General features: G+C 43.3%; 1 protein-coding gene and 1 non-coding gene across 2 annotated transcripts in view; one reads left to right on the top strand and one right to left on the bottom strand.

Annotated features, from left to right (window-relative positions):
* Positions 1 to 3855: 3855 nt before the first annotated feature.
* On the bottom strand, positions 3856 to 3928 carry trnak-uuu (transfer RNA lysine (anticodon UUU)). The gene has a single exon. It is a non-coding gene; the product is annotated as a tRNA-Lys (tRNA).
* A 2038-nt stretch (positions 3929 to 5966) lies between these two features.
* Positions 5967 to 25885, top strand: part of LOC137377404 (uncharacterized) — a 74270-nt gene continuing 54351 nt past the window's right edge. The window contains exons 1-3 of the mRNA XM_068046984.1: positions 5967 to 6001; positions 19828 to 19959; positions 25643 to 25781. Of these exons, the coding sequence (XP_067903085.1) occupies positions 5996 to 6001; positions 19828 to 19959; positions 25643 to 25781 (277 nt within the window). The 5' untranslated portion in view covers positions 5967 to 5995. The remainder of the gene's footprint in view (positions 6002 to 19827; positions 19960 to 25642; positions 25782 to 25885) is intronic.

Below are 25885 nucleotides of genomic sequence, written 5' to 3'. Positions count from 1 at the left end.
GTAATTCATGACTGCCCTTTTTCTCACATTGGCAAACTTGTTAAAATTGCCTGAGAAATTAAATCAGTTTTAACGTGTGCGGGACTGTTTATAGAGAAAGACATAAATAAAGGCTTTGAATGTTAACGTCCAATCCAGAAAGGAGGTCGTGGATTGCATTACAATCAGATAACAATAATATAATAAAATGCCCCAAGTGCTTTGCATTACTAGACTAATAGCTGGAATGGGCAGGTTGTCTTATAAAGAAGGGTTGGGCAGGCTTAGCTTGTATCTGCTGGAGTTTAGAAGAGTAAGAGGCGACTTGATTGAAACATATAAGATTCTGAGGGGTTTGACAGGGTGGATGTGGAAAGGATGTTTCCTCTTGTGGGAGAATCTAGAACTCGGGGTAACTATTTAAAAATAAGGGGTCGCCCATTTAAGACAGAGATGAGGAGAATTTTTTTCTCTCAGAGGGTCATGAGTCTTTGGATCTCTCTTCCTCAATAGGCGATGGAAGCAGAGTCTCTGAATATTTGTAAGGCCGAGGTAGATAGATTCTTGATAAGCAAGGGGGTCAAAAGTTATTGGGGGTAGGCAGGAATGTGTTGAGGTTAAAATCAGATCAGCCATGATCTATTGAATGGCGGAGCAGGCTCGAGGGACCAAGGGGCCTACTCTTGCTCCTAATTCATATGCTCGTGTGTTCGCATATGTGATTGACCAAATTTTGAAACCGAGCCACATAAGGCAATATTAGGTTTGAGGGCCAAACGTTTGGTGAAAGAGATAGGTTTTAAAGAGCATATTAAAGTAGGAAAGAGGCGAAAGGTTTAGTAAAGAAATTCCAGAGCTTAGGGCCGATGCAGCTGAAGGCACGGCCACCAATTATGGAGCAACTAAAATTGTGGATTATCAAGAGGCCAGAATTAGAGCAGCATGTGTATTTCAGAGGGTTTTGGGGCTGGAGGAGATTACAGAGATAGAGAGGGGAGAGACCATGGAGAGATTTGAAAACAAGATGAAAATTTTAAAATCGAGGCATTGCTCAGCCGAGAGCCAATGTAGGTCAGTGAACACACAGGCAGCAGTGTTTTGGATGAGCTCAAGTTTACGGAGTGTAGAATGTAGGAGACCAGCCTGGAGTGCATTGGAATAGTCAAGTCTAGAGGTAACAAAGGCACAGATGAGTGTTTCAGGAGCACATGAGCTGAGGTAGGGGCAGAGTCAGGCAATGTTACGGAGGTGGAGAAAGACCATCTTAGTGAGGGCATGAATATGTGATTGGAAGTTCATCTCTGGGCCAAATATGATACCAAGGTTGCAGACAGTCTGGTTCAGACTCGGACAGTTGCCAGGGAGAGGAATGGAGTAAGTAGCAAAGGAACAGAATTTGTAGCGGGGACTGAAGACAGTGGCTTCGGTCTTCCCAATATTTAGCTGGAGGACATTTTTGTTCATCCTGTACTGGATGTCAGACAAGCAGCCTGATAATTTAACAACAGTGGAGAGTCAAGAGAGGTGGTGGTGAGGTACAGCTATCATCAGTCTACATGTGAAAACTGATGCTGTGTTTTCTGATGATTTCACCGAGGAGCAGCATGCAGATGAGAAATAGGAGGGGACCAAGGATATACCCTTGGGGGATACCAGAGGTAATGGTGTGGGAGAAGGAAGAGAAGCCATTGGAGGTGATACTGTGGCTAAGATTAAATAAATAAGAATGGAACCAGGTGAGTGCAGTGCCATCCAACTGGACGATGGTGGAGAGGCATTGGAGGAAGATGGTGTGGTTAAACATGTCAAAGGCTGCAGATAGGTCAAGAAGGATGAGGAGGGATAGTTTACCTATCTCACAGTCAGATAGAATTCTATTTGTGACTTTGTTAAGAGGTGTTTCAGTACCGTGCCAGGGTAAAAACCTGATTGGAAGGATTCAATCATTCTGGGAAAGATAGGCATGGGTTTGGGAGGTGACAACAAGGTCTAGGACTTTGGAGTGTAAAGGGAGGTTGGAGATGGGGTGGTAGTTTGCAAAGACGGTGGTGTCAAGAGTTGGTTTTTCAGGAGAGGAGTGATGATGGCAGATTTGAAGGAGAGAAGGAAAGTACCTGAAGACAGAGAACTGTTAAAAATATCAGCTAACATGGGGACCAGGAAGGGTAGTTGAGTGGTCAGTAGTTTAGTGGGAATAGGCTTGAGGGAGCAGGAAGTAAGTTTCATGAACAGGGTGTGCTTGGAGAGGGCATGAGGGTAGATAGGAGAGAAACTATAGAACAATGTGCATTTAGGCCAAGGGCAGGGTGAAGTTTAGAGGAAATTTTGCCCTATGGCCTAGGGGAAGGGAGAGAAGTGGCAGCGGCAGTTGATCAAATGGTCTCAATCTTAGTGACAAAGAAGTCCATGAGCTCCTCACACTTATTGTTGAAGGTGAGGTGGAGGAGACAGGGGAGAGAGGTTGAAGAAGACAATTTTCAGCAGAGAAAAGAAGCTGAGGGTTATCTTTGCTTTCCAGGATGATCCTGGAATAGTGAGCAGTTTTAGCAGACTGGTAGTCATTTAGGTGCTCCAGCCAGATCTGGCAGTGAATGGCTAAAACAGTTATCTGTCTTATCCATTCAATTCTGTGTTCCTAGGAAGGGAGCGGACATGAGGGCCATACCAGGGCAACAACCAGGATGAGCGAGAGTAATTGTTTAGTGGGGACTATGACATCAAAGGTGGAAGTGAGGGTGTGGTTGAGCAAATCAGTGGCTGACCCTCAGAGCAAGATTACAGAATTCTTAATAGACACAGCAGCAGTTAAAGCTTCCACTAAAAATCCCAGCACTTTAGTCCAGCTACAAATTCATGTAAAATGTGCAACATAGAATCATAAAATCATAGAAGGTTTATGGCACAGGAAGAGGCCACTTGGTCCATCGTGTCTGCGCCTGCTGAAAACGAGCCATCCCGTCTAATCCCACCTTCCAGCATTTGGTCCATAGTCCTGCAGGTTACGGCACTTGAGCTGCATTTCCAGACATCTTTTGAATGAGTTGAGGGTTTCTGCCTCTACTACCCTTTCAGACAGTGAGTTCCAGACCCCCACCACCTTCTGGGTGAAAACATTTTTCCTCATCTCCCCTCTAATCTTTCTACCAAACTGTTTAAATCTATGCCCCCTAGTTAGTGACCTCATTGCTAAGGCAAAGAGGCCCTTCACATCCACTCTATCCAGGCCCCTCACAATTTTGTACATTTCAATAAAATCTTCCCTCAGCCTTCTCTGTTCCAAGGAGAACAACCCCAGCCTATCCAATTTTTCCTCATAGCTGCATTTTCCCAGTCCCAGCAACATCCTCATAAATCTCCTCTGTACCCTCTCTAGTGCAATTACATCCTTTCTGTAATGAGGTGACCAGAACTGCACACAGTACTCAAGTTGTGGCCTAACCAAAGATTTATACAGTTCCAGCATAACCTCCCTGCTCTTATATTCTATACCTCAGCTAATAAAGGAAAGGATTCCATATGCCTTCTTAACCACCTTATCGACCTCTCCTATTATCTTCAGGGATCTGTGGACATTCACTCCAAGATCCCTCACTTCCTCTACATTCTTCCATTAATCATGTATTCCTTTGCCTTGTTTAACCTCCCCAAATGCATCATCTCACACTTCTCTGGGTTGAATTCCATTTACCACTTTTCTGCCCACCTGACCAGTCCCTAGATATCTTCCTGCAGCCTACAGCTATCCTCCTCGCTATGTACCACACAGCCAATCTTTGTGTCAACTGCAAATAAACAAGAGAATGCATTCAGCATGTATTGCTTGTGTTTCATGGTGGTATATAAATGTTAGAGTTGTGAATGCTGGTTTAAGAGTAGCATTTAAACAGGGACTTGAACCCTGGGCCCTCAAATTAAAAGTTTAATGCTCTACCAACTGAGCTATCCAGGCTCACAAAAGCTAATCATAATCACTTATTTTATAGGGAGACAGGAATTTGTAAACTAACCCATAAGGCAACATGAGGTAACAGAATTTTCATGCATCAACAAATTACTTTCACTTGAATCCTGTTCCATCATGCCTCATGCCAACCAGGAGAATTTCCTTACAGCCAGAAGAGATGCACTGCATATGTGTGCAATACTATGAGCAAGGCGACTTGCCAGGCAAACTTAGTCCCTGAATATATTCCAAATGCTCCCCATCAAAATCCACAAAGCTGCCTCCATTGAACAGAATGGAGGCTTTCTGTAAATAATGGATGTCTCTCTCTCTCTCGCAATTCTGAATTACAAACCTTTTCCTATTTTGGCATTTGTGCTGTGCCAAATGCAGTTTAACTGTTTTTATGAAAAATTAGGAGTGGTCTCTGAATTCCAAAGGAGTGGCACCTGCAGATGATGCTTGAATTTAGCAAGTGACACATTTGAATGCAGTGGAGCTGAAATTAAATTTATTTAACAGGCTCACTGTGCAGAAATTACGTATCTTGCGTCACCCATCTACTGAATGATACCATGGAATTTCCAGCCTTTCCCAGCATGATTAACAAATCATACAGGATCCTGGGCTTTATAATTAGGGGTATAGAATACAAAAACAAGGAAGTTATGATAAACCTGTATAAAACACTGGTTCGGCCTCAACTGGAGTATTGTGACCAATTCTGGACACCAAACTTTCGGAAGGATGTTAAAGCATTAGAGAGAGCTCAGAAAAGATTCACAAGAATGGTTTTAGGGATTAAGAACTTCAGTTACGTTGATAGGTTGGAGAAGCTGGGTCTGTTCTCCTTGGAGAAGAGAAGATTAAGAGGAAATTTGATAAGTGTTCAAAATCATGACAGTAGATAGGGAGAAATTGTTCGCACTCGCGAAAGGATTGAGAACGAGAGGGCACAGATTCAAAGTATTTGGTGAAAGGAGCAAAAGCGATATGAGGAAAATCTTTTTCACACAGCGATTGGTTAAGGTCTGGAATGCGCTGCCTGAGAGTTTGGTGGAGGCAGGTTCAACTGAAGCATTCAAAAGTGAATTAGACTGTTATATGAAAAGGACAAATGTGTAGCCTTACAGGGAGAAGGCAGGGAAGTGGCATTAGGTGAACTGCTCTTTAGGAGAGTCCGTGCAGACACAATAGGCCAAATGGCCTCCTTCTGCACTGTAACAATTCTGTGAAAAGACAAGATTCTCCCCCTCAGTCCAGAGCAATCTCCCTGCTCCTCTGAAAGGGAAAAGTGGCCCTGGACCAGGGCCATCCAACCCTTCTTCATCCACTGTTGCTCCCTGTCCTTCATCTCCCCATTTGACTGTAAGATCCTGCCCTACCATTCAGTCAATGACAGTTACACCCTCACACCTTATCATCACTTCAGAAAAGGATGAGTCCAAATGAACAAATTATCTTTTGACGAAGGGTAACAGACCTGAAGCGCTAACTCTGTTTCTCTCCACCCAGATGCTGCCAGACCCGCTCAGTATTTCCGGCACTTTCTGTTCTGATTTCAGAGTTCCTGCTCATTTTGCTCTTAAATTATCTTTTGTCCTTGGTTAGTATTTCTAAATTAAGATCTCTTGCTGTTTTCTGGAAACAGAAATGGGGCTAAAAAAAAAATTAATTCAACTAAAAAGAAAACATTTGTTTTCAGGGTTTTTGCACACATTGAGGGCTGAATAAAGAAACCTCAGATACTGCACAAGCAAAAAAAAATATGCACTGCAAACAACCAGGGTGAGGCAATTAGACTGGAGACACAGTTTTGGGAAGGATGCAATTAGAAAGTCGGCTCGTTGAATCGATTAAATTTATAGGAACTACTGAATCTCCGACAGGATTGCAATGCATTGCAACAGCCAACTTGGAGGCCAGTGACCCCACTGCACAGTGGATTTAAACCTCCAGCTGCTGCAGGCAACTCAAGCCAGCGGATGACGACACCTGTCCATCATTCTCCAGGCTGCGCGGTCACTGGTCGGTAAAGGGGAGGGGCTTGAAGTCGGACCGCCGACTGAAGTGATGGAGGTAAAAATGGACGGTGAAGGTGGGGAGGCAGCTGATGGATGGCGGAGATTGGAGTGGGAGCAGACAGTCACCGGGCGTTCGAATTGTTCCGTTAGACCAGAAAAAAACAAAAGTGCTGTTAGAAACTCGATACCTTCAGCATTCTTTCATAAGGGACTCGGAGTGCTGAGTGCCCGCCATTAGATGCCCCCTTGGCTGACTGTGCACGAGGCGGGTATCCAGTAGGCCTCTATAGGGAAATTGCGAAAGCGTCACTCAGATACCCCGACGTTTGCTCTTTTAGTGAAGTGTAAGTCGGTGGTGCTGCTGCCTGGAACACCCTAAACTTTGCCCCCGACTCTTGTTTCGTGATAACTGTAAAATTCATGGATTTCCTTGTCATTTATGGCAACTGTTCTTCGAGAGATGAAGGACGCAAAAATTTAACTACTTAACGCCTTTTTTTTGGCGTTACGGGTGGCATTTTTGGCTCCAAACTGGCATCTGCGATGCGCACGCACTTCTGGTGCAAGCCACGAGGTACATCATTTTAGTGAGGGCTTTAGCACACGTGCAGGGAGCATCCACCAGAAGTGGGTAGTGATGTCAGTCCATGTTTTATGCTAATTTGACAGCATTGGTGCCATTCTGGAACTCAAAGCTCCAAATAATGCTGTCTCTTTTAAAAGCAGCTGAGCATATGTTCAGCAGCAGGAAGAACCTCCCCACCACCAGTTCTATTTAAAGGATCATCAACTACTTACAGGTTCCATTCTTACCTATCTAGCCAGAGAATAATTTGCAATGGCTTCTCTTCCTGCTCCTACACTGTTGCCTGTGGTGTCCACCCCTCAGCGACATTATCCAAAAGCACAGCTTATGTTTTCACTTGATGATGCTCAGCTGTACCTCACCACCACTTCTCTCAACTCCACTGTTGCCAAATTATCAGACTGCTTATCTGACATCCAGTACTGGATGAGCAGAATTTTTTTCCAATTAAATATTGGGAAGACTGAAGCCATTGTTTTTAGCTTCCCCCGCGCCAAACTCTGTTCGCTAGCTACCGATTCCATCCCTCTCCCTGGCAACAATCTGAGATTAAGCCAGTCTGTTTGCAACCTTGGTGTCACATTTGACCCCGAGATGAGCTGCCAATCTCATTTGTGCTATCACTAATTCTGCCTACTTCCACCTCCGTAACATCACCCAACTTCACCCCTGACTCAGCTCATCTGCTGAAACCTTCATTTATGCCTTTACTGCCTCTAGATGTGACTATTCCAACATACTCCTGGTTGGTCTCTCACATTCTATTCTCTGTAAACTTGAGGTCATTCAAAACTCTTGCCCATATCTCAATCGTGCCAAGTCCCATTTCCCTATCACCCCTGTGCTCGCTGACTTACATTGATTCCCGGTCATTTATTCTTGTTTTCAGATCCCTCCATGGCCTTGCCACCTCCCTATCTCTGTAATCTCCTCCAGCCCCACAACCCTCCATGATATCTGCACTTTTCTAATTCTGGCCTCTTGTGCATCGCTGATTTTAATTGCTGCACCATTGGTCGCTGTGCCTTCAGTTGCCTAGGTCCCAAGCTCTGGAATACCCTCCCTACACTCTCCACCTTGCTTTCCTCCTTTAAGACACTCTTTAAAACCTACCTCTTTGACCAAGCTTTTGGTTATCTGACCTAATATCTCCTTTTGTGGCTCGGTGTCATACTTTGTTTTATAATGCTGCTGTGAAGCTCTTTGGGATGTTTTATTACGTTAAAGGTGCTATATAAATATAAGTTATGATAGTTGCTGACTGATTACTGGCTGTTGAGATTGTAGAAGGTCTGGTGATTTCTAGAGTTCCTTCAACTTGCTAAAGTCTACAGGGCGTGGTGTGGCACGTGCTGAAGGATTTTGTCCTGACTTCAAAGATTCTGCACAAACCACTTGCTTCCAGACATGGGTGCAGTAGTTTGCATCCCATTGGACTACAGCATGACCAGGACAATGAGCAAAGGTCACACAGGTCAGGACAAGCTGCTAGAAGGGGGCAACGGGGAGAAGGGCTCTCCACAGGAGGCCATAACCATGCATGGTGCTCAGGGAGCAATTTTCTTATTTGAACCTCAGCAAGAAACTGTGTGCCAGATGTCTGCACTTCAGAAACGACGTCCTCACTGAAATCTGCCATCTGCTGCAGCCACAACTGCAACCTCAGAGCAGGGCAAGGACGGCATTGCCAGTGGCTGTGAAGGTGATTATGGTCATTAACTTTTATGTGTTCTAGGCAGGTGATATTTGCAACAGCTCCCAACTTTCCACTATTGCATAAGGGAGGTCACTGAGGCTCTGTATTCTAAGAGAGCTGAATACATTTTATTCTGTTCAGAGAAAACAAGCGGAACAGGCACATGGATTCGTGAGGATTGCAGGCTTTCCTGTGCCTCAGGTTGTCATTGACTGCATGCACGCCACTTTGCAGACGTTGCATGTCATCTCTGATATGTACTGCAGCTGAAAGGAATTTTTTTAAAAATTCATTCATGGGATGTGGGCGTCTCTGGCTATGCCAGTATTTATTGCCCATCCTTAATTGCCCTTGAGAAAGTGGTGGTGAGCTGCCTTCTTGAACCTCTGCAGTCCATGTGAGGTAGGTACACCCACAGTGCTGTTACTCCACTCCCTGAATGCCCAGCTGGTGCTTTTTTATTCTTTCATGGGATGTAATCTTCGCTGGCAAGGCCAGCATTTGTTGCCCATCCCTAATTGCCGTCTTGAACTGCTGCAGTCCATCTGGTGTAGATACACCCACAGTACTGTTAGGAAGAGAGTTCCAGGTTTTTTTCCCAAGTTACAGTGAAGGAATGGCGATATAGTTCCAAGTCAGGATGGTGAGTGGCTTGGAGGGCAACTTGCAGGTGATGGTGTTCCCATGCGTTTGCTGCCCTTGTCCTTCTAGATGGTGGAGGTTGCGGGTTTGGAAGGTTCTGTTGAAGGCTTGGCAAATTGCTGCAGTGCATCTTGTAGATGGTACACACCAGCCACTGTGCACAGGCAGTGCATGGAGTAAATGTTTAATGTGATGATTGGAGTGTCGATCAAGTGGGCTGCTTTGTCCTGGGTGGTGTTGAGCTGCTTCAATATTGTTGGAGCTGCATTCATCCAGGCAAGTGGAGAGTATTCCATCACACTCCTGACTTGTGCCTTGTAGATGGTGGACAGACCTTGTGGAGTAAGGAGGTGAGTTACTCGCCACAGAATTCCCAGCCTTCATCTGCTCTTGTAGCCACACTATTTATATGGCAGGTCCAGTTCAGTTTCTAGTCAGTGGTAATTGCCAGGATGTTGATGGTGGGGGATTCAGCGATTGTAATGCTGTTGAATGCCAAGAGAAGATGGTTAGATTCTTTCTTGTTGGAGGTGATCATTGCCTGGCACTTGTGTGGTGTGAATGTTATTTGTCACTTATCAGCCCAAGCCTGAATGTTGTCCAGGTGTCTCTCTCTTCACTATAGGGGATACAAAAAACATTCCAGTAATAACTGTAAATCAAGAGGTTGAAGGAAGAGAGGAACTTGGTGAAATTACAATCACCAGGGAAGCGGTACTGACCAAACTGATGGAGCTGTTGGATGACAAGGTGCTGATGGGCTTCATCCTTGGGTCTTAAAAGAGGTGGCTAATGAGGTAGTAGATCCATTGGTGTTAATTTTTCAAAATTCCCTAGATTCTGGAAAGGTTCCATCAGACTGCAAAATAACAAATATAACCCCTCTATTCAAGAAAGGGGGGAGGCAGAAAACAGGTAACAATAGGCCAGCTAGCTTAACATCTGTCGTGGGGAAGGTGTTAGAATCGATCATTAAGGAGGCTATAGCTGGGCACTTAGAAAAACTCAAGGTAATCGGGAATAGTCAGCATGGCTTTGTGAAAAGGAGACCATGTTTAGCAAATTTATTGGAGTTCTTGGAAGGAGTTACATGGGCTGTGGATAAAGGCAAGCCCGTTGACCGACTGTACTTGGATTTCCAGAAGGCATTTCACAAGGTGCCACATAAAAGTTATTGCTCAAAGTAGGAGCTCATGGTGTAGTGGATAACATATTAGCATGGATAGAAGATTGGCTGGCTGGCAGAAAACAGAGAGTATGCACAAATGGATCCTTTTCTGATTGGCAGGATGTGACGAGTGGAGTCCCGCAGGGGTCTGTGCTGGGGCCTCAACTTTTTACAATTTATATCAATGACTTAGATGAGGGGAGCGATGGAATGGTAGCTAAATTTGCAGATGACACAAAGATAGGTAGGAAAGTATGTTGTGAAGAGGACATAAGGACCGATATAAATAGGTTGAGTTAGTGGGCAGAAATCTGGCAGATGGAGTATAATGTGGGAAAATGTGAAGTTCTTCACTTTGGCAGGAAGAATAAAAAAGCAGAGTATTACTTAAACAGAGAACAGCTGCAGAACTCCGAGGTGCAAAAGGATCTAGGTGTTCTAGTGCATGAGTCACAAAAAGTTAGTATACACGGACAGCTAGTAAGAAAGAAGGCCAATGGAATGCTATCCTTTAATATGAGAGGAATTGAAAATAAAAGCAAGGATGTTATGCTTCAGTTATACAGGGCATTAGTGAGACCACATCTGGAATACTGTGTGCCGTTTTGGTTGTCTTATTTAAGGAAGGATGTGAATGCGTTGGAGGCGGTTCAGAGGAGGTTTACTAAATTGATACCTGGAATGAGTGGGTTGTCTTCTGAGGAAAGGTTGGACAGACTGGGCTTGTTTTCACTGGAGTTTAGAAGAGGGGAGACTTGATTGACGTATATAAGATCCTGAACGGCCTTGACAAGGTGAATGTGGAAGGGATGTTTCCTCTTGTGGGGGAGTCCAAAACTAGGAGGCACTGTTTTAAAATTAGGGGTTGCCCTTTTGGGACAGATGAGGAGAAATTTTTTCTCTCAGAGGGTTGTGCGACTTTGAAATTCTGTCTCAGAAGGTGGTGGAGGCAGGGTCATTGAATAATTTTAAGGCGGGGGTAGATAGATTCTTGTTAGGCAAGGGAATCAGAGGTTATCAGGGGTGGATGGGAGTTTGGAATTCGAGACACAAACAGATCAGCCATGATCTTATTGAATGGTGGAGCAGGCTAGAGGGGCCGAATGGCCTACTTCTGCTCCTAATTCGTATGTTTGTAGGTCTTGCTGCATGAAGGCACAAACTGCTTCAGTATACCATACGGACAATCATGCAGGTGAATGCCTGGTATCCTGTCAGCAGTCATATTGCCATTGTTCTGTGGAATCTGCAATGTTATCCACATTTGAGCCACCAAGACAAACCAGCGGGTGGCTCCTGGACAACAAAGGCTAGCCGTTGGCTACATGTCTCATGAATCCGGTGTACAACCCACGCACACTTGGGCACCTTGCATACAACGTAAGCATGATGCCACATGAAATGTGATCGAGTAGATCATTGATGTGTTGAAACAGTGGTTCCATTGCATGGCAGCAATCTGACCTTGCATGACTTCAGTCTGAGATTCAGCTTGTGCTGCAGTGGAAGCTGAGACATTGGCCATCAGACGTGGCATCATGGTTGGGTCCGTACGTATGCTAATGGAATTGGTCACCAAATCCATGCTGGAAAGGATGGGCTCCAACCTCTGTGCAAGTCCTGTGCTGTTGGTGGACTCCTGAAAACTCCTTGGCATTGCACGCAGGCCAATGCACCAATCATTTGATTTTTGCACACCCAGCAGCGGTCTTCTGCAGCCCGCCTCCTAGAAGTGCTTATCTGAATTCTGCCGTAGAACTTGCCCTCTGGTGGGCTGGCAGCTATGCAACAATTGCCCCTTACATTGGCTGCAGGCCACTCATGCCTGGTGTCTCACCACATGAGATTGACCTCTGTGCTGCCCTATAAAGTAAACTGTCAGTATCTGAGTTGGTGGCTGCGAATGTGAAATCAAATGTACGAACTCGGTGCTGGAGTAGGCTATTCGGCCCTTCAAGCCTGTTCCACGATTCTATAAGATCATGGCTGATCTGTTTGTGGACTCAACTCCACTTTCCCGCCTACCCCCGATACCCTTTGACTCGCTTGTTTATCAGGTATCTGTCTACCTCTGCTTTAAAAACATTCAGTGACCCTGCCTCTAGCGTTCTTCAGGGAAGAGAGTACCACAGACTCACGACCCTCTGAGAGAAAATATTTCTCTCCATCTCTGTCTTAAATGGGAGACCCTTTATTTTTAAACTGTGTCCCCTAGGTTTAGTCTCTCCCACAAGGGGAAATATCCCTTCAACATCTACCCTGTCAAGTCCTCTCGGGATCCTATATGTTTCAATAAGATCACCTCTCATCCTTCTAAACTCCAAGAAATACAGACCCAACCTGTCCAATCTTTTCTCATAAGATAACCCTCTCATCCCAGGAATCAGTCGAGTGAACCTTCTCTGAACTGCTTCCAATGCAATTCTATCCTTTCTTAAGTAAGGAGACCAAAACTGTACACAGTACTCCAGATGTGGTCTCACCAATGCCCTGTATAGCAAAACATCTCTACTTTTATATTCCGTTCCCTTTGCAATAAACGACAACATTGCATTTGCCTTCTTAATCACTTGCTGTACCTGCATACTAAATTTTTGTGTTTTGTGTACTAGGATACCCAGATCCCTCTGCATCTCAGAGTTCTGCAATCTCTCTCCATTTAAATATTACATTGCTTTTCTATTTTACCAGCCAAAGTGGACAAGTTTACACTTTCCCACATTATACTCCATCTGCCAAATCTTTGCCTACTCACTTAACCTATCTATATCCCTTTGCAGACTCCTTATGTCCTCTTCACAACTTACTCTCCTATCTATCTGCGTCATCAGCAATTTAGCAACAAATTCTGTCCCTTCATCCATGTCAATGAAATGGATTGTAAATAGTTGATGCCCAGCATTGACCCCTCTGGCACTCTGCTAGTTACAGCTTGCCAACCTGAAAACGACCCATTTATGTCTACTCTCTCATTCCTGTTAGCTAACCAATCCCCTATCCATGCTAATATGTTACCCCCTATACCATGCGCTCTTATTTTGTTTAGTAACCTTTGATGTGTCACGTTGTCAAATGCCTTCTGGAAATCCAAGTACACCACGTCCACAGGTTCCCCTTTAACCACGTTGCTTGCTACTTCCTTAAAGAATTCTAATAAATTAGGCAAACACAATTTTCCTTTCACAAAACCATGTTGACTCTGCCTGATTGCATTAAGATTTTCTAAATTACCTGCTATAACCTTAATAATAGATTCCAGCATTTCCCTAAGACATGTTCAGCTAACTGGCCTGTAGTTTCCTGCTTTCTGTCTTCCTTTCTGAAATAGTGGAGTTACAACCGCCATGTTCCAATCCGATGGGACCTTTCCAGAATCTGTGGAATTTTGGACAATTAAAACCAAGGCATCCACTGTCTCAGCAACCACTTCTTTTAAGAAATGAAAAAGAAATGCTGGAACCACTCAGCAGGTCTGGCAGCATCTGCGGAAAGAGAAGCAGAGTTAACGTTTCGGGTCAGTGACCTTCGAAGAAGGGTCACTGACCCGAAACGTTAACTCTGCTTCTCTTTCCACAGATGCTGCCAGACCTGCTGAGTGGTTCCAGCATTTCTTTTTTATTTCAGATTTCCAGCATCCGCAGTATTTTGCTTTCACTTCTTTTAAGACCCTAGGATGAAGGCCATCAGGAGCTGGGGACTTGTCCGGTTTTAGTTTTAATAATTTTCTCAGTACCCTTCCCCTGATGATGGTAATTGTTTTAATTTCCTCCCTCCCTTTCAACTCTTGATCCACAATTATTTCTGGGATGTTATTTGTATCCTCTACAGTGAAGACAGATGCAAAAAATCTGTTCAGTTCCTCCGCCATTTCCTTATTTTCCATTATTAACTCTCCAGTTCCACTCTCTAGAGGACCAACACTCACTCACTCTTTTCCTTTTTAAATAGCTGAATAGCTCTTAATATCTGTTTTTATATTTCCAGCTAGCTTTCTGTCATACTCTAATTTCTCTCTCATTATTCTTTTCGTCATTCTTTGCTGTTTTTTATGTTCTGTCCAATCTTTTGACCTGCCACTACTGTTCACTGAATTGTATGCCTTGCTTTCAATTTGATACTATTTCTAACTTCCTTAGTTAGCCACAGATGGTGCATCCTTACCCTAGAGTCTTTCTCACTAGAATGTATCTGCTGAGTGTTATGAAATATCTTCTTAACTGTCTGCCACTGCATCTCTACTGACCAATCCCTTAACTTAATTTCCCAGTTTACTTTAGCCAGCTCTGTCTTCAAACCCTCATAATTACCCTAATTTAAGTTTAAGTTTGAGTCTTGATCCACTTTTCTCGCGCTCAAACTTAATGTGAAATTCAGTCATGTGATCACTGCTACCTAGGGGCACCTTCACTATGAGGTCATTAATTAATCCTGTCTCAGTATTGAGTATTGCACATTCCCAGATCTAGAGTAGCCTGCTCTCTGGTTGGCTCTAGAGCGTGCTGCTCTAAGAAACTGTCCTGAAAAGACTCCATGAACTCATCTTTCAAGCTACCTTTGCCAATCAGATTCATCCATCTGTCTGTAGATTAAAGTCACCCATGATTATCGCCGTACCTTTCTCGCTAGCCCCCATTATTTCTTCCTGTATACCTCGTCCTACAGTGTGGTTACGGTGGCTTATAAACTATTCCCACAAGTGACTTCCTACCTTTTACTATTTCTTATCTCTACCCAAACTGATTCTAATCTTAATAAAAGCAAAATACTGCAAATGCTGGAAATCTGAAATAAAAACAGAAAATGCTGGAAATACTCAGTAGGTCTGGCACCATCTGTGGCGAGAGAAGCAGAGTTAACATTTCAGGTCTGTGACCTGTCATCAGAACAGATGTGGAAGTGGGATGTAAGAAGTAAGATTCAGTATGAGGATATCATCATCTGTGATAGCTTCAGTCCTGCCACTGGCCACGGCCTCAACAATGGGTGCTCTAATGGTGGCGAGGACTTTCTCCTCCATGGAGGTAACTACAAGCAGCCGTGCCTGTCCCCCGCCGATTAGATCCTGCTGCCTCAGGCTATGCACCACCTTGTTCTCCAAGGGAGAGGGAAATTTGTCAGTGAGTGTGGTGCAATGTATTTGACTGATGTGGCTGTCATGGATGAATAGCTGAAAGTATGTGCAAGGTGTGAATGTGAGCCTTACAACAGTGTTAACTGGGTGAGATGAAGCTATGATTGTAAGGTATGAGTCGTGATTGTTGGCCGGTGATTGATAGGGTATGGTGCATTGAGCAGTGTGTGAGACTAGTGCTGCAGTTGGTGGGATGTGGCATTTGAAGGTACATTCACTGACTTTGACCACTCGTGTAAGGTCCCTGAACTTTTTGTGGCACTGCATTCAGCTCTTGAGGCTTGACTCTTAGCATTGACACCATGCCTCTTTGGTCCCACTGTCTTTGCAAAGTTTGCCTGCAGGACCTCCTGTCCCCTTGTCTGGGGGAAGAGAATATGAAGAGAATCACATCTCTTCTCCACCAAGGCATCCAGTGCAGCTGCATGAAACTTAAGTCTTCCCTGTTGCACCATAATTGACTTCCACAAACGGTTCTGGCATCTTAACTGTGGTGGTGGGGAAACTTCTGGAAAGAATAATTCGGGACAAAGTTAATAGTCACATGGACAAATGCGGATTAATTAAATAAAGTCAGCATGGATTTTAAGGGAAAATCATGTTTAATTAACTTGCTGGAGTTTTTTGAGGTGGTAACAGAGAGGGTTGATGAGGGCAATGCAGTTGGTGTGGTGTAGATGGACTTTCAAAAGGCATTTGATACAGTGCCACACAACGGACTTGTGAGCAAAGTTATAGCTCATGGAATAAAAGCGATAGTAGCAACATGGATACAGAATTGATTGAGTAACAGGAAACAAAGAGTAGTGGTTAATGGATGTTTTTCCGGACTGGAGAAAGGCGTGTAGTGGTGTTCCCCAGGGATCAGTGTTGGGACCCTTGCCTTTACTTATATTAATGACCTAGACCTTGGTGTACAGAGCACAATTTCAAAATTTGCGGATGATATGAAACTTGAAAGCATTGTGAACTGTGAGTAGTATAATGCAGAACTGCAAAAGGATATAGACAAATTGGTGGAATGGGCAGATAGGTGGCAGATGAAGTTCAATACAGATAAATGTGGAGTGATTCATTTTGGTAGGAAGAACATAGAGAGACAATATAAAATAAAGGTTACAATTCTAAAGGGGTGCAGGAGCAGAGAGACCTGGGTGTATATGTGTATAGGTCATTGAAGGTGGCCGGACAGGTTGAGAGAGCAGTTAATAAAGCATACAGTATCCTGGGCTTTATTAATAGAGGCATAGAGTACAAGAGCAAGGAAGTTAATGTTGAATTTATATAAGACACTAGTTCGGCCTCAGCTAGAGTATTGTGTCCAGTTCTGGGCGCTGCACTTTAGAAAAGACGTGGGAGCATTGGAGAGAGTACAGAAAAGATTCACGAGAATGATTCCAGGGATGAGGATCTTCAGTTATGAAGATAGATTGGAAAAGTTGGGTCTGTTTTCCTTGGAGAAGAGAAGACTGAGAGGTGATTTGATAGAGGTATTCAAAATCGAGGGGTCTGGACAGAATAGATGGGGGGAAACTGTTCCCACTCGTGAAAGGATCGAGAATCATGGGGCAGGGATTTAAAGTAATAGGTAAGAGAAGCAAAAGCGCCATGAAAAACTTTTTCACACAGCGTGTGGTTAAGGTCTGGAATATGCTGCCTGAGAGTGTAGCAGAGGCAGGTTCAATTGAAGCATTATATGAAAAGGAAGAATGCACAGGGTTATGGGGAGAAGGCAGGGGAATGGCACTAGGTTTAATTGCTCTTTCAGAGAGCTGGTGCTGACAAGATGAGCTGAATGGCCTCCTTCTGTGCTGTAACAATTCTGTGATTCTTTGACCTGCTCCAGCCAGAATGTACCTTCCCTTTAAGTGGTGCAGATTGGCTTTAACTAGTCCAGGTTAGCTTTAAGTGGTGCGTTCCTTGTGCAAATGTGGGCTCCCTGTGGAGACTCAACAGCAGGATTAGCGCTGGCTGCATACAGCAATTATCCAAATTAGCAGGCTGCATGAAGTTGGTGTGCTGCCTGTATTAGAAGCAACGGGCACAGGTTAATCGCACACTGCAATCCCCACACCCATCTTCAATTTGCTCACCTTTTCTGTAGATGGAGACTAGTGAAGGTGTGTTACAGCACAGAAGGAGGTCATTCGGCCTGTTGGCATTGACCTGCTGAAGAGATGTGTTGGGTTTGTGAGAGGGTATTGTACAAGTCTCCGGAAAAGGGGTCAAAATGCTTGGATCCATACATCATGCATTCTGACTGGCATATTACCCACATATTATCCACAAACTCATATGTTTGTGGTGGGAGGTGTATGGTTTTGCCAAAGTGAGGGGATGCATTTTAATTCTAGCAATGATAGGTGTGTTGGTCAGTGCATCTTGAGATCAACAAGACCAGTCAACTGGGGACTAGATCTGAGAGTTCTACAGTGCTGGACATGGCCTTTGTGGCAGTCTAAAATACTTCCCAAAAAGATTGGATTTGGAGGTAGAATCTAAGAATGTGTCACTCTAACCATTGAAACAGCAGAGATGGGCAGAATCCTGTTCAGTGTATTCTATTGGAAATAGTAGTTGTGAAGATTTGTTCTCAAATTTCCTTCTATTCTCTTTCTGTTATTTGATTTTATAATCTGATTTGAAAACCCACTGCATGTGGACTTTTAAAACTCCTGCTCAAGCAGCAACTGGGTTTTGCAATATCTTTAACTCCTGACGTATCCCTCGTGTTTGCAGCTAATCATTGTCAAAAAGGATAGTGTTTATTGTATGTGTGTTTTATACGCAAACACAATTTTTAAAAAATGGTTTTCCTCATTATGTCTTTGTTACAGTAAAGCAGTTTCCATCCATTTCCTGCCTGCATGCATCTGCACCTGCAAAAGGAATTTAAAAGTGACTTATCTTTTATTGTTTTTTTGAGGTCGAGAGAGATCTACCTCTTTCGCCTCCGAGTCAAAAGGATGTGTGTTCAAGTTCCATGCCAGAGATTTGAGCACATAATCTAGGCCGGCACCAGTGCATTACTGAGGGAATGCTGCACTGTCGGAGGTGGGTTCTTTAGGGTGAGACGTTAAATCAAAACCCAGTCTGCCCTCTCAGCTGGACGTAAAAGAACCCTTGGCACTATTTCAGAAAAGAGCAAGAGAGTTCTTCCTAGTGTCCTGGCCAATATTTATCCTTCAACCAACATCACTAAAAAAATAGATTAACTGGTCATTACCTAACTGCTGTTCATGGGACCTTGCTGTACATAAATTGGCTGCCATGTTTTCTACATTATAACAGCAACTACACTTCAGCAGTACTTCATTGGTGTAAGGTGCTTTGGGATATCCTGAAGTCATGAAAGGTGCTATGTAAATCCAAGTCCTATTTTTCTTTACCTGCTTCCCCTTGTGAAATTTTGTTCTGTTTCACTCTATTACAATATATTACCAAGATTTTAAGTTGTTCTTTGTGGTTTCAATCTTTTTCTTTTTCATTCCCTCCTTCCCAGTTACAAATGAAGCTCATCAATGTGATGGTAAATCAGTTCTCATTTTGCACTTCAGGTTCCCTATAAAGGGACTTGTTGGCTAGTGAATGGCAATTATACAAAATTTGGTACATGTTGAAAAATTATGAATCCAAGCTTAAGTTCCACACATACGCTGATGACATCCAGCTGTACTTCACCTCCACCTCTCACAGTGACGACATCTAGTTCTATCTTACCACCACCTCTCTTGACCCTATACTTCCTTTGATTTGTCACATTACTTGCCTGACATCCAGTATTGGATGAGCAGAAATTTCCTCCAAGCAAATATTGGGAAGACTTTGGTGTCTGCCACAAACTCAGTTCCCCCACCATCAACTCCATAATCCCTCTCATTAGCGAGGCTGAACCAAAAAGTTCTGAACCTTGAAGGTCTATTTGTCTCTAAGCTGAGCTTCTGACCACATTTCCATCATCACGACTGCCTACTTCCATCAGCATGTCACCTGTCTCCTCCCTGCCTCAACTCATCTGCTGCTGAAACTCTCATCCATTCCTTTGCTACCTCTATATTTGACTATTCAAATGCTTTTCTGGCCAGCTTACCATCTCCCATCCTCCATAAACTTAAGCTCCTCTAAAACTCTTCTACCCACATCCTGTTTTCTCATCATCCCTGTGTTCGCTGACTTACATTGGCTCCTGATCTGGCAATGCCTCAATTTTAAAACGCTCATCATTGTTTCAAATCCCTCCATGGACTGATCTCTCCCTACCTCTGTAACCTCCTGCAACTCTACAGCCCTCTGAGATCTCTGTCCTCCACTATTCTGGTCGCTTTCACACCCCTAATTTTCTTAGCTCCAACATTGGCAATTGTGCCTTCAACAGCCTAGACCCTAAGCTGTGGAATTCCCTCGCTAAACCTCTCTGCCTGTTCTAAAGTGCACTTTAAAACCTACTTCTGACCAAGCTTTTGGTCACCTGTCTGAATATTGCTTTATGTGTCTGAATTTCAAACTTAGTTTGGTAATTGCTCCTGTGATACGCCTTGGGATGTTTTACTACGTTAAAGCTGCTATATGCATGAAAGTTGTTGTTAGATATTTGAATCTAGGTGGACAGTTTTAAAAGTACATATAATGTCATGTATTTGTAATATTTACTTTGCTAGGGAAAGATGCTTATGGAGCAGAAGTATGCTACCACAATAGAAAAAAGGAAACGGTCTGTCTTCTACCAGCTGATAATAATTGAAAATTACCAGAAGGCCATTAGTAAAGAGCTGAGACTGCTGGTCGAATGGGTATGTTACTGTAATTTTCAATCAACTGGAGATTCCCAAGGAATAGGACATTTTAACTCTTATAGCAATGACAGTTTTTGTTTGTTTCTAAAGTGAAGGTTCTTTATATTATCAAGATGTTGTGTTATTATAGTTGCCGGAAATTCAAATGAGAATGCACTGACAGGACTTTGAATATTGTACTTTTACATCTGGCATCTGGGTCTAAGTTCAACCCAAATTAATGGGATCGAAGCCTTCCCTGGTCCAAGGCTAGAATGATCACAGGTAAAATTAATTGTAACAGTCTTGCTTCCTAGTGGGTTGAAATTCCCAGGACAAAGTAACCATAATTTCTCACTAACTTTGCTTTTCTCTCCACAGATGCTGCAGACCTGCTGAGTATTTCCAGCACTTTTTTTTTGGTTTTATTTCATAATTTCTCACTGGTTGTCTCGTTTCATGGCTTATGTTATTTGCTTAGTGAGTATAGAAAAATGCGGTCCTGCAAGCTGAATCTGGCCCACAACTCATTCTATCTGGCCTCCAGTTCTTATGTGCTTGCTTGTGCATAACACTCATAAAATCAAATAGTCAATAACATTGGGAGCTTGATGGTAAACACCCTTTGATATTCAGAATTTCTGATCAGTGTATGGATTTTAGGGGAACTTAGTTGACTTCTGCGCCATAATCCTCTCCATGATTGAATGTTGCCTAGGTTTGCCACTAATGGCAGACACACACAGTGCAGTGTTGCATAGGTATCACGGTGAATCTGTCCCCCCTCCTCTATCAGCAACTATATCTTTGTGCAGGTACTTCTTCCAGAGTATCAAAAACCTTTCATCCATTGTTTGGAGTCCTCAGGTGTTGTACAGATAAGTTGATCAGAAAAAGCTTGGAAAGCAATATGCTGCCTTTATTGCTTGCTCCTGGATTGTGGCTGACTCACTGTGCACCAGCCTGAGTTGCCATATTCCAGGATTGGGTGGATGCAGGCTTTACACAGTTTGAGGACCGTTCTGGGGCTTTCATACACAGAGAATTTGCAATTTACCCTCCTTGGCTGCTACCCTGGTAGTCATAGAGTCAGTTATGGCACAGAAGGAGGTCATTCGGCCCATCAAGTTTGTGCTGGCTCTTCACAGAGCAATCCAATCAGTCCCACTCCCCTGCTCAATCCCCAAAGCCCTGCAAGTTTATTTCCTTCAAGTGTCCATCCAATATCCTTTTGAAATCATTGTCTCTGCTTCCACCACCATCATGGACAGCGAGTTCCAGGCCATTACCACCCACTGCGCAAAAAAGTTTTTCCTCATATTCCCCCTGCATCTCTTGCCCAAAACCTTTAATCTGTCTCCCCTAATCTTTGTACCATTAGTTAATGGGAAGTTTTTCCTTGTCTATGCCTGTCATAATCTTGTACACCTCTATTGAATCTCCCCTCAATCTCTTTTGCTCTAAGCAGAACAAACCCAGTTTTTACAACCTAACCTTGTAACTAAAATCACCCATCCCTGGAACCATTCTGGAAAATCTCCTGTGCACCTTCTCAAGGACCCCCTCACATCCTTCCTAAAGTAGGGTGACCAAAACTGAACACAATACTCCAGTTGGGGCCTAACTAGAGCTTTATAAATGCTGCCCTCAATGATTGATGCACATGCACCCCCAGCTCCCTCTGTTCCTGCATACTATGCCATTAAATATATATTGCCTCTCCCTATTTCTTCTGCCAAAATGCATCACCTCACACATGTCAGTATTAAATTCCATCTGCCACCTGTCTGTCCATACTGTTAGCCTATCTATGTCCTGTTGCAGGTGGTTCATATCATCTTCACTGTTTGCCAAACCTCCAAGTTTGGTCTCATTGACAAATTTTGAAATTCTACTCTGTTTTCTAAGTCATTTTTATATAGCAAAAAATGCAGTGGTCCCAGCACCGACCCTTGAGAAACACCACTGTCTACCATTCTCCAGTCTGAAAAACAACTATTTACTACGACCCTCTGTTTTCTATCTTTTAGCCAATTGGACACTAACCCTTCTATTCCATAAGCCTGAATTTTGTTAACTAGCCTTTTACGTGGTACTTTATCAATATGATCAACATGCTGTGTCCAAGCCATATTCCTCTTCATTGTTATATCCAGGATCATCATCTTTTCTGGAGTTCTGCAAAACCTTCTATTTTACATTTTTCCTCCAGGCATCTCTGGAGTTTTTCTGATACTATTTGAGTTTGTGGAGGATATCCAAATGGCAGACTGCGAGCAAGATTCAATCCTCTATTCTGGTGTTGGTCAATTGATATAAATGAAGATCAGAAGTGAGCTGAGAACTGAGCTCTGGGGAATGGGGAACTCCTGCCATTTGCCAAAACCCAGTAGAGATCGCTGAGCCTACTTTGACAGCCACCGTGCAATGTGTAAAAATATAAATTGCGTTCATCAGCTCAGCTCACTGGGAATGTTGAGTAGGAAGATAGTATATTGTAACCCATTGAACCAAACCTTTTCAACATAGGAAATAACAGCACAAGTAGGCCACCCATCCCCTCAAGCCTGCTCCACTATTCAGTAAGACTATGGCTGATCTTGTACCTCAACTCCACTTTCCAAACCTATCCCCATATCCCTTGATTCCCGTAGTGTCCACACATTTATCACTTTCAACCGTGATTTTAGTCAACGACTGAGCACTCACAGCCCTCTGGGGTAGAGAATTCCAAAGACTTGCAACCCTCTGATTGAAGAAATCTCTCATTTCAGTCCTAAATGGCTGGCCCCTTTTTCTGAGACTATGACCCCTAATTCTAGACTCTTTAGTCGGAGGAAACAGCCTCTCAGCATCTACCCTGCCAAGCCCCTAAGAATTTTGTACATTTCAATGAGATCACTTCTCTTTTTTCTAAACTGCAAAGAGGTTTGTTTTACTCAAAAGCTTTTTACACATCTAGAATCGTCACTAGCGTGCACTCTTTCATTTAAAAAACTTGGAGGATATCTTCTGATATTCATAGCAAGCTGTCATTAGTACTCATTCCTCTTTAAATCCTGCTTGGCCTGAGTTGAGAAATTCAGGGTTCTTGGCGTTGTTGGAAGCTACTACTAGCAAATTCTCCTTTATCTTCTTGTTCTTTGCTGAACTCTTACATGCAGTTTTTGTTTCTCATCTGCCACTGCTCTCCATTATTAGTCATTTAAACCAGTCAAACTTGTTCTTTAACGAATTTCTGTTCTTCACATTTTAATCTTTCCTTTTCTTAAACTAGTTGAATAACCTTGTCATATAATCAGGTCACACAACACCAGCTATCAGCCTCAGCTCTTTAAACCTCCCCAGCCTGAAGGATTAGAAAAGACTGTTCCCAAATTGGGAGATATAGTCAAATGAAGGACCAGTTTGGCAACAGTCTTTCCCAATCCTCCAGGCCAGGGAAGTTTGAAGAGTTGCAGTTGGAACTTCCAAGCTTGTGTACTTTGCAGTATACACTCAAGTTAGTAACAGACAAAAAGATGCAAAATGGGCAACAGGGAGCAAAGGAAGGTCAGGATAGTAGGTGGTGGTGGACTTAACTATCAAATAGGCAGGCAGTAGGAAAGAATGTCAGGTGAGCAGACCAAACCAGGCGATGAAGTGTATTATTATGTATGAGTGTAAAAGGGGACAACACACTGCCTTTCCAGTTACCTGCTGGCTCCAGCTTATCTACCTTGACAACCCCCTCATGATCGGACAACACTTCCTGACCCTGCTGATCGTCCCCCGACCGCCACCCGTTTACCTCCCCTGCCCCCAAATCCTCTGATCTCACTGCCAAGGACTCCAACCCCTCCCTGCCCTGCCCCGGGCCTCTGATTCCTCAAGCCTCTAAGCTTTAACCACCATCTCCAGCCTGCAGTTGCTCAGGTCTCCCAATTTCTGACCCCTGACCCCCACCCCCCCCCCCCCCCAGCCCAGGTCAGGAATCCTTGGATTGGGGCTTAGACCTACAGGTCCTAGATCTCTTCGCCAGTATTCCCTGCCTGACTGGAAGCCAAGCCTGTCAATCCGGTTAATTTACAGGAAGGGAACCTGTCATTGATGTCACACGTGCCCTGGGGAGTTAAAACTCCACACCATGCAGGGAAACTCCAAATTCTGGGTTTCCTGCACACTCACCACACCCCCCCCCCCCGCCCCCCCCTCACTCTTGGTGGGTCAAAATACAACTCTGGCTCACATGCTTCAAAAGGTTGGATACTCACACACTAGGGGGTGATCTTCTTGGGATGGAGTTTGTTTATATCCTTTGGACAATGTTGAAGGAGCTTTACTCCTTATGAATGATGCTGTTGTTGACCATTGAGTATTTGATGCAGGCACTGATTGCAAATTATCATCCATTCCCCATCACTAGCATCTCTCGCTGAGGTGAGCACCAAAACTATAATGTATCGTTTTGGAAGTAAGATGCCCAGTATTCTTCAAAAGCCATTGATGTTTTGGAGAGGATTTAGAAAGATCAAGGATAATACTTTAAACCAGGATCTTCTAATCACTAACCAGCAACCCCTGCCAAATGTGTGCATAAACAAATGGATATCAGATGCGAATGGACTTCACCTCACCTGGTGCGCCCCATAGTAAAAGAACAGACTGACATTCACTATCTAGCTCACAGAGGAAGACTGACTAGCTGAGTAAGCTACTGGATAGTGACTGGGACTCATGGAACTATACCTCAACAAGGAGTCGATGCCTGCAGAAAAAGGAAAAAAAATAGTGGGAATTGAATTGTTCAGAAGCATCAATGATGATAATATAAGCAGGCTATTTGAATTATATTGTGAATACCAAATAGAGGATGCAAGTGCAGAATTAAACAGCTTCAAGTAGAATTAAAAGAAATGTTTTTCCTTCCTCCTTCCCCCAGTGCAACAGTAGATATGTGGAAGAGATGCCAAGTAAATAAGTCCTGTGTCATTCTTTAAAGAAAAAAGTGCTGCATCAGTATCTAGTTCAGAATGGGTTGATGATTATAACTGACTATAGGCTGAAGTAATTAAATACTGCACAGAACACAAATGTACTTGTGATGTTAGAGGTTGTGAAGGACAGCCAATCAGAGTTAAACAGTGATATGGATCGAAACTCTGGAACTGTGTTTAATTACTTTTTGCAGCTTGGAATATTTATTCAAATTTTAACTGGCACTATATAGGTTACATAGAGTCTATGATAAGGCATATAGCATTAAATCTATTGAAGAAATAAGCTTGATGGAAAGGAAAACTTTTCTCATTCCATGTTTCTTTCACTGTATAAAGTTCTATATTTTTATTTTACAAACTACATTATGATCTTCACAGTGAATAATACCCAAGAACTAACATAGCTACATTCCTCTATTCCTGGCATTTGTGCATCCCCGATTTCCTTTGTCCCTCCGTTGGCGGCCGTGTCTTCAGCTGTCTTAGCCCTAAGCTCTGGAATTCCTAAGCCTCCCCACCTCCCTATCTCTGTTGTCCTTAAGATGCTGCTTCAAACCTACCATTTTGATCTGTCCTAATATCTCCTTATGTGGCTCTGTGTCAGTTTTTGTCTGATAACACTGCTGTGAAGCACCTTGGGATGTTTTACTATGTTAAAAGCGTTATATAAATGCAAGTTTTTTTTGGTTAAAATTGGCTTGTTAAAACGTGTCTTGATAAAGGTCAGATTGAATATTCAGAACATTACTATCACTTCTGAAGAAGATTTCTGCAAAAATTATGAAGTTGTCAATGATCAACTAAGTCAACTACACAGTTCAAGTAAAGAATTATACAAAATGCTGCAAGAAACTAAAACAGGTAACTCACCATCTGTAACTAAATCTTGAAAATCTCAAATGTTAAGATATATTGGAGGAAACTTAAGTAATTTTTTTTCTGAACATCTTTGACTTTTTTCATGC

Source organism: Heterodontus francisci, chromosome 15 (genome assembly GCF_036365525.1).
Source record: "Heterodontus francisci isolate sHetFra1 chromosome 15, sHetFra1.hap1, whole genome shotgun sequence".
Lineage (NCBI taxonomy): Eukaryota > Metazoa > Chordata > Chondrichthyes > Heterodontiformes > Heterodontidae > Heterodontus > Heterodontus francisci.
The sequence above is the reverse complement of the archived record's forward strand: the minus strand, read 5'-3'. Positions and strand labels throughout refer to the sequence as shown.